This window comes from Carica papaya, chromosome 7, assembly GCF_054855325.1.
Source record: "Carica papaya isolate Zhongbai chromosome 7, ASM5485532v1, whole genome shotgun sequence".
Classification (NCBI taxonomy): Eukaryota; Viridiplantae; Streptophyta; class Magnoliopsida; order Brassicales; family Caricaceae; genus Carica; species Carica papaya.
This window is the reverse complement of record NC_142315.1, coordinates 18256353-18265740: the sequence shown is the minus strand read 5'-3', so window position 1 is coordinate 18265740 and position 9388 is coordinate 18256353. Positions and strand designations below refer to the sequence as shown.

The 9388-nt window shown below is 39.1% G+C and overlaps 1 protein-coding gene across 1 annotated transcript; it reads left to right on the top strand.

Annotated features, from left to right (window-relative positions):
- Positions 1 to 389: 389 nt before the first annotated feature.
- On the top strand, positions 390 to 5788 carry NADP-ME1 (NADP-malic enzyme 1). The gene is made up of 19 exons (XM_022044388.2): positions 390 to 609; positions 1130 to 1250; positions 1350 to 1424; positions 1743 to 1894; positions 1970 to 2075; positions 2415 to 2480; positions 2697 to 2792; positions 2895 to 2966; positions 3069 to 3152; positions 3236 to 3334; positions 3693 to 3740; positions 3877 to 3930; positions 4049 to 4147; positions 4230 to 4319; positions 4427 to 4504; positions 4609 to 4683; positions 4798 to 4888; positions 5201 to 5329; positions 5427 to 5788. Exons 1-19 carry the CDS (start codon positions 488 to 490, stop codon positions 5513 to 5515), a joined length of 1746 nt encoding a protein of 581 aa, XP_021900080.2. The 5' UTR covers positions 390 to 487; the 3' UTR covers positions 5516 to 5788.
- Positions 5789 to 9388: the final 3600 nt, after the last annotated feature.

The window sequence follows — 9388 nt, the reverse complement described above, 5'->3', positions numbered from 1 at the left end:
AATTTGGAAAAATAATAAGATTTTTTCACTAACGAATAGTAGCTGTATTAAATTACAAATTTAACCCTAATTTTATAGATAATTACAATTATGCACCAGACTTCTATTTACTCTAGTGCCAAAGACAAAAATAATTATATGCAAAATAATATTAATTTATTATTAAGAAACCCGTATATATTAGCATTTAGAATACAATTATCACCGTTGCTAATTCTTTTTTTTTTTTTTTTTTTTTAAAAAGACTAGTTTCTCATGCAAAAGATTTTTCAAGCACGTGGCAGCCACCTTCAATTATATAGAGCGAAGATATTTTTTATGATAGTTTATTTGGTTGATCAACTTTGACTTTGACTTAAAGCTACTCAGCTTCTAGTATAAAGATGGCCATGGCTCCCTTGACGTTTGCACAGACTCAGTTTTGCTTCTTCTTGATCGCAGAGTAGAAAAAGAGTTGTCGGTAGAAGAAAAGATTTCAACGCTCAGGATGGAGAGTACCGCAAAGGACGGATCATCAGTCACCGTTGGTGGCGGAGTCGAAGATGTTTACGGTGAGGATCGCGCCACAGAGGATCAACTCGTTACCCCCTGGACTTTCTCCGTTGCAAGGTTCACTTCTTCTAATCATCTTTCATGGATTACGGCACTGTATCATAAGATCGTTGGTTAAAAAAAACAAAAATGTTTGATGTGATTTTATGTGATTCACTGTGCTCCAACTGCCAATGGTTCATCCCAAAGAAATAGCTTTTGGTTTTATTTCTTCATGCTTGAGTTTTGTAAGCTGAATCCGATTTTATGCTTAATAGTTCTCTAAATTATTTAACGGGTCTCGTTTTCATTTTCTGGGAGTTCCTGGAAAGTGGGTGGATTTTTTTTTAATGATCTCTTCTGTTTTCTGTGCTGACTAATGTCTCAACATAGTCTCTGATTTGTTCATTTCTCTGTTCTTTTACTACTTTTTTGATAAACAGCGTATGAATTGGGAAAGTTACTACATATATATATATTTCTTATTCTCAACGGTGTTTTGAATTTTGGGGTCGATTGCTTAGAATTTTACGCCTCTGGAAGTAATTCAAATAATCTGAGATACTAAAGAGTTTGAGATTTATGGAACATGGTGCAGTGGGTATACGTTGTTGAGGGATCCACACCACAACAAAGGCCTTGCATTCACTGAGAAAGAACGAGATGCTCACTACTTGCGAGGTCTTCTGCCTCCTGCTATTTCCACTCAACAGCTTCAGGTTTACCCTTTGCTAGCAATGCCTTTTTCTTTTTCAAAAGAAAAATAATCTTTTAAGCCCTTATTAATCCTCTTTGGGTTTATTAATTTTGTGAATCAGGAGAAGAAATTGATGCATAATATCCGACAATATCAAGTTCCACTGCAGAAATATATGGCCTTGACTGAACTTCAGGTAACTGCTTTAACCACATTGTTTACTTTTCAATCTTGATCATAATCTGATTGTAATATTTGATGCCTTAGAATATACGTGCAAGTTAACTACTTTCAGTTTTTATTTTGAAGATTCTGAAATGAGATTAGCTTTATAGTTTATCATCTCAAGTTGAATGATTGGTTTTTGTGTCTTCGATGCTGTGAAGGACAACTGGGGGAATAGTAAAATTTTCTTTTGTGTTTGTGCTTACAGGAAATGAATGAAAGACTATTCTACAAGCTCCTGATTGATAGTGTTGAATAGTAAAATTTTCTTTTGTGTTTGTGCTTACAGGAAAGGAATGAAAGACTATTCTACAAGCTCCTGATTGATAATGTTGAGGAGTTGCTCCCTATTGTTTACACCCCGACTGTCGGTGAAGCTTGCCAGAAATTTGGAAGCATCTTCAGACGCCCTCAGGGTCTATACATCAGTTTGAAAGAGAAGTATGGAAATCCCTTTGTTGTGTGACTTCGTGCATGGAGTAAGTCAGTTTGTGACTCAATTTGATAATTCTGCAGGGGAAAAATTCTTGAGGTACTGAAGAACTGGCCTAAAAAGAGTATCCAAGTTATAGTTGTGACTGATGGGGAACGGATTTTGGGACTTGGAGATCTTGGCTGCCAGGTACCATATTACACTTCATTTCTCTCAGCTACAAAATTCATGGTCCTTTAGATTCAAATCTCATTCAATTCCATTCTTATTCTTTCATTTAATTACTAAACATATCTTCATATGTAGAAATATATTATGATTTTAATGTTTGAATCTCCTTCATTCCCATCTTGCATACTTTTGGTAGGTTGGAGGTGGTTTAATAATGAAAGTTATAATGCAATCCATGTATTAAAGATTAATATAGTAAAAGAATATGGTGGCAAACGATTAAATAGAATGGTAAATTCTTGACTTGTGGTGTTGAGCTTGTAAATCTTATGTTTGACTCTTTTGGAAATGCTCTAGGGAATGGGAATTCCTGTTGGGAAATTAGCTTTATACACAGCACTTGGAGGAGTTCGTCCCTCAGCAGTAAGCATTTCTTGATATAGTTTCTTGTTACTATCATAGTTGCTCTAATATTGTCTTTTATTATCTATGTTTTGGAAAAAAAATTCAGCATAATAGTAGATTAAAATTCTGGCCGAAATGGAAATGAAAATTGAAATTTTCAACCATGAAATCTGCCTCTGATTCATTTGTTTCCTCAACACCACTATAATTAATTGTTTTTTCAATATCTTGTAGTGTTTGCCTATAACCATTGATGTGGGTACCAACAATGAGAAATTGTTGAACAATGAGTTCTATATCGGGCTCAGACAGCAGAGGGCAAGAGGACAGGTTTCAACTCATTTTTGTTATCTGGATTTTATCTGCAGATTTTTGTTTATGTTTGAATTACTTTATTTCCATACTTCAGCAGTTTCGAATTTTTTGTTGCAGGAATACTCTGAGCTTCTACAAGAATTCATGACTGCTGTCAAGCAGAATTATGGGGAAAAAGTTCTCATACAGGTGGACATAATTAACTAATGGTTTTATTATATTTGGGTTTGCAAAACTGGAAATCTTTGTCCATTTCTGGTCATGCTTATTCACTTGCAACCAATTATGCAGTTTGAAGACTTTGCAAACCACAATGCTTTTGAGTTGCTTTCAAAATACAGAGCAACTCATCTCGTTTTCAATGATGATATACAGGTAAGAGGTAGAAGTAGTGTGACAGTGGATGCTCGTGTTTGGGAAGATTTTTAGTCTCTAATTTGCTTCACCTTTTGCTGCAGGGGACAGCATCTGTTGTTCTTGCAGGGGTGGTCGCTGCATTGAAGTTACTTGGTGGGTCCCTGGCTGATCAGACATTCTTATTCCTTGGTGCTGGTGAAGTAAGTCTTTGTTCCTTTCATTTCACTTCCCTGCTAATATCATCAATGATTCTGGTCCTGCTGCTAAAGTAGGGATAATCAAAGGTTTAAAGCGAGCATAAAAACTTGATTTTAGTATATAGGAGAATGTAACTTGAGAATGGGCCTACTGCTTGTTGTATGATTGTATTTTTTCGGTTGTCAAAGCTTCACTTTTTTACTTTTGCTTTGTTGTGCATCATCTTTCTCCTTTCTTTCTTCTTTTCTTTGTTCCAATAGATCATGTAATTAACTTTCAACAGATTTGTATTCTCTTCCTCTCTATATTCTAGCATTTGGTCTATCCACTTTATCTTATCGGTTAATGTCATTATTTCAGGCTGGCACCGGTATAGCAGAGCTTATAGCACTTGAAATGTCAAAGCGGGTATAGAAATGCAAACTTTTCATGTTTGCAAATTGGTTTTGGTTTCTGTTTCTGTTACATTTGGGGATTTGGAGTAATTTCAGTACGCTGATAGAAACTATTCCTTCATTTATTTCGTTGCATCTGTTTTTGGTAGATAAATGCTCCTGTGGAAGAAGCCCGCAAAAAGATCTGGCTTGTGGACTCAAAGGTAGTAGGGAACCAGATCAGAATTCCTTCCAAACAAAAGCTCTTGGATATCCATTTTCTTTCAACTTTATCATCCCCATTTCCTCTATATATTCAAATGGTTTTTCATTTTCCTTCAGGGACTGATTGTCAGGTCTCGTAAAAATTCACTTCAACACTTCAAGCAGCCTTGGGCTCATGAACATGAACCTGTCAATACTCTCTTGGAGGCTGTCCAGGTGTGAAATTTATGCTTTTCTTTAGGTTTCTATTTATTTTCAGTGTTTTTTTGGTCCTTACAGTACCTCCATATTTTGTCAGGCAATCAAGCCAACAGTTTTGATTGGATCATCTGGAGTTGGAAGAACTTTTACAAAAGAAGTGGTTGAGGCTATGGCCTCCTTCAATGAGGTATTTTCACTTTCTTCCTTTTAATGAGCTTGGCCAGTTTGACTATTTATTTCGGCCAGAACTATGTTCCAACTTGAAGATTCCAAATCATTATCTGTGGCCTACAGAAACCTATCATAATGGCTCTTTCAAACCCCACGACACAATCGGAGTGCACAGCGGAAGAAGCTTACACTTGGAGTGAGGTAATGTTCAAGGATTTTATATCCAGTAATTAAGGAATATGCCTAAAATTGCAAAATCCTCAGTTTCCATTCTTACCTTATGTTTACTTCCTTTGTTTGTGCAGGGTCGTGCAATTTTTGCTAGTGGCAGTCCGTTTGATCCTGTTGAATATGATGGCAAAATTTTTGTTCCTGGCCAGGTTATATGATTATAACTATTTAGTACTTGGGCAAGTTTTCCCTAAGATTTCATCTACTGCTATAATTGATTGAATAATCTTGAACTGATTTTTTTTTCTTTGGTAATAAATCAGGCCAATAACGCTTACATTTTCCCTGGGTTTGGTTTTGGTCTGGTCATTGCTGGAGCAATTCGTGTGCATGATGATATGCTTTTGGCAGCATGTAAGTAACAAGCATAATGGAATTAAGAATAAGCCTTTATACTTTTCTACTTTTGCTTCCAAATAGTGTCTTCAAGTAATAATTGATATGTGGTGTAAAAGATCCTACATACCCAAGGTGCACCAGAAGAATTTTGTATCATCGGGTTTCTGTAGGCACATTTTTCTTGTAGTAATAAGGAACAAATGCAGAACTGGGACACGTTCTGATTGATTCCCTAATAAAACACGATCTATCGAAATAAATAGTACTGTCAGAGCAGGTTTGGCAATGGCCTAATACCAGCCTTTGTTATTGTCTGATGTGTAACAGCTGAAGCCTTGGCTGAGCAAGTTTCTGAAGAGAACTACGAGAAGGGGCTGATTTACCCACCATTCTCTAACATAAGAAAAATCTCAGCTCATATAGCTGCTAAGGTGGCTGCTAAGGCATATGAACTTGGTAAGTCGCTTCTGTTTACCCTATAGTCAGGTAGATTACTATGGTTTTTCCTTTCATCTTTCAGACATGATCATATCTTTTTCTTGTGCTTTTGCAGGATTGGCTACGCATCTACCCCAACCTGCCGATCTTTTGAAGTATGCTGAGAGTTGCATGTACAGTCCTGTGTACAGAAGTTTCCGCTGAAAGAAAGACCTTTGAGTTACTTATTCAGAGTATCCCCTACACTTTGTTTTAAAGCTTCTTGTGAAGCTGCTTTCGCATAAAATGTATTATGTCCTTCAGATTAGGTTTCAGTAAAATAAACTTGTGTGAGATTAGTATTTTCCCTTAGCATGTTTTCTGTATCGTCTCATAAACAATAAGGAAGAGTGTGTAATATTAAGGATGTAATATCAAATAAGAGTTTCTTTGATATGTTTATCATTTTGTTGAGTAATAATATTACCATTATTGTTATTTTTGTTTATGAACCACTAAAATATAGTATAAAATGTGTCAATTCTATGTTGAGGTTATTGCCATTATGATGTGAGCATAGATGGGTTGAATCATTTCAACAACAATTTAAGTCAAGGAGGCCATGGGTTGGTCTACGGAAAGGAAGTCACAAACAGGCCAGGCCATCCAGAAGAAGCTACAAGCGGCCAAGAGAAAGATCAATGCGGCCAAACATGTCCAAAGAAGGATACAAATGGCCTAGGAAGAAGTTACATGCGACAAGGCCTATACAAATAGTAGCTTGAACCGTATACTCTTAATAGTTTATAACAAAGGTTGTTTTATGGGAGATCAAAAGTTTTGGGTTATAAACAACATCCACATAAAGGGAAGCAAAGCATGAAGGCTTCATGTGATGGACTAAGCACAAAAATATGAGCCAAGAGACTTGAGGAAGGTTTAACCATATCAAGAGATGGATTAATAAGAAAGAAGGGCTTGGACCAAGCATGGAAGCCCACAAGGAAAGAAGAATAAGCCCATTCGACTATGGAAAAATTCGGTTGTGCATCCTCACCCAATTAAGGGAGGAAGTTGAGACAAGTTTATGGAAAATTTCCTTAAACTGTAAGGGATCTTCCCCTAAGGAAGAAAACATTCTTCCCTTAAATTTTTCAACCCAAAACAGCAATTAAATATAAAGAGAATTGATAATTAATCCAAAAGATCTTCCTTGGCCGATCTTAATATTTAAAAAAAGGAAATCGAATCTTAAGCATTTAAAGGCATGTATGTGACATCCTAGGGGCCAATTAACGCAACTGGGTGTTAAATACAGATTCAGAATAACGAGTGCATAATAATATTTATGCAGCAGAATTAGGACCTTAACAAATTCCTTACAGATACATATATATAATCCTAAATACATACATCATTGAGGCAAGAAGTGACTACAGAATAAAAAACATAAGGACCACTTCTTTCACTATGCTACTGAAATTCATCAGAATGCGGGAACATACATGCACTCAGACTTGTAAATCCACAGGATCCGCATAAACTTCCAAGGGTAAGTTTGCCTGTGATTCCTCATTTTCTTCCTCATCTAGGGGTGAAGAGGAGGGGGAAAGAATGGAAAGAGTGAGTTCCATATGCTCAATAAGTAAAATAGTATTAAATTAACATCGTAAGATTTTAAAAGTATATTGTTTTATCTTACCGATTAATTTTCATGTTTACCCAACTCATCATTAAGAAAAAAAATATTTATTCGAATATCAAAATAGTACGTTCGCACAAAAAATTATATATACATAAATCATACTAAATAATAAAGAAAATCAAATAAATAATGAAATGCTCAGATTTTTTGTGTCATGCTTCGCGAAGTCGTTATAAACTTCCATCTCTGATGATAGATATAAATACAGATTTCCAACTGCCCAAGTAGAATGACCAAATCATATACAGATACGACAATTTGCTCAAATCCACTTCCGCCTGGCCAAACCATGGTACGATCTATGACCACGATCGTATTAACCATAGTGGTCCTAACAAATAACTTAACCACGAGTGACCCCTACAAATATTGCGATACCACTCTCGTCAGAGGGCACACTGTCATCCACTAGGAGCAGTCCTCTTACATCTTTCCAAACCAGATAGGGGGAGGAAAAACAGATACCCCGAATGGTAAGGGGAACAGATACCTCTCAGAGATAAAAAACTTAACAAGACACTTGATACAATATGCATGTCAATATAGATACACTTCGGACCATACAGGCTTCATTCTACTTTTCTCTTTTTTTTTTTTATTTTATTATTTTATTATCACGGGCTACATATTATGTAGCACCCGGAAAGGAGGAGGAAAAAAAAAAAAAAAAAAAAAAAAAAAAAAAAGGGGGCCACGTCAGCAGCCGCGTCAGCAGCCACGTCAGCAGTCCCGGCCAACCAGGGCCTGCCACGTGGCAAGATCGCGTCACTCCGAAAGGAGCCACGTTGGCGATCCGCGTGGGTGCGATCCGACGGCCCAGATCAATCACGCGATCGGACGGCCCAGATTCAATCGCACGGACGGCCCAGATTCAATCAAAAACGAACGGCCCAGATTAAAACAAAATGAACGGCTGTGATCAAAAGGCAAGGGGTTATAAATAGAACCCCCACACCAGACCACAAACCCTAGCCGCCAGCCGCTCGCCGGAGAAGACGAACCAGAGGCCGACCGCCGCCACCCGCCGCCGCTCGCCGCCGCACCGGGGAAATTTCCGACCGCCGATCGAGGTAAATTTCATACCCCCGACTCGTTTTTCCCCACTGATTCCTCCTATGGCCAAATCGAAGCCGAAATCCCGGCCAAACGGCCGGAATACGCGGCCGAAGCCCAGCGGCGCCGCCGCGCCCCCTCTCGGTTTTTGCCTCCGACGAGGCCCTTCCCGGCCTCCGTTCGATGCAATTTTTATATCACCGTGATCACCATTCTTTTCTCTACAGGTTGACCGGAGCCGAATCACCAAAACACGAACCTCGCCGGAGAGCCGCTGCACCCGAGAGCGCCGCCACCGGTAAGCTCCGTTTTTCCGTGATTTTTTGGCCCCCCGAGGGCCCTAGGGTTGTTTTCTGACAAGGACCAATGCGAGTGTGGCCGAATTCGGCCGGAAACGGCCGAAAACAGTCAACCCGAGGTGACTCGCCGCCGCCAGCGGCGGCGCCGTTGCCGGAGCACGGCGGAGCCGCCGTGCCGGAGTTGCGATTTGGGCCGAAAGAGGCCCTGGGCCTAATTTGGAATTTTTTTGGAACACGTGCAGGTACTGTTAGTGTGTTTCAGTTCCCCGAGAAAAAATTCAGGGAAAATTAGGGACAGCCTGCAGGCGCACTGTGAATCGTATTCGGATCTCGAAAACAAGTAAGGACCCCTCACCCTATTTCCTATCACGGTATTAAAGTTCAAAATGATAAAACGGTATTTCTTGAATTAACGCATGTGTGAAATTGCTTAAGGTTGCTAATGGAGCCCGAGTCTAGTGTGATTGATGATTTACTGTTATTTGGCCTGTTTTACACTGTTTTACAGCTTTAAATGCATTATGGGGTTTGATGTGTTCATTTTACAGATTTGTGTGCATATACTACGTTTTTATTAATTATGGGTTGAATGACTGAAAAACTGATATTGTATGTTGTCTGTTGATATGAATTACGATTTGCTTGTTTAAATGTGAATTGATGATGTTGATTGAGGAAAAGGAAAATGAAAGATTGTATAGACTGATAATTGTATTATGGGGGTCAGCCTGACTAGATATCCTGGGAGATGGTGGACGGACCGGGTCCGTAGGGAACCCTACCGGGATTGTGGTCTCACATGCCGGACGGGGTATGGAGATCTTATGGTTTTGGCGCCCATACCGGACGGGGTATGGGGACGGCCCGTTTCACCCTCATACCGGACGGGGTATTGAGGTTTATGGTTTTGGCGCCCATACCGGACGGGGTATGGGGACGGCCCGTTTCACCCTCATACCGGACGGGGTATTGAGGTTCATGGTTTTGGCGCCCATACCGGACGGGGTATGGGGACGGCCCTGGAAACTGATTATGAATGTT

Excerpts from the sequence above, each read along its gene's own strand:
- NADP-ME1 (XM_022044388.2), top strand. The coding sequence starts at position 488 with ATGGAGAGTACCGCAAAGGACGGATCATCAGTCACCGTTGGTGGCGGA. Across the intron at positions 1,425-1,742 it reads TGGCCTTGACTGAACTTCAG|GAAAGGAATGAAAGACTATT; the intron begins GTAACTGCTTTA and ends TTGTGCTTACAG. Across the intron at positions 4,505-4,608 it reads AAGCTTACACTTGGAGTGAG|GGTCGTGCAATTTTTGCTAG; the intron begins GTAATGTTCAAG and ends TTGTTTGTGCAG.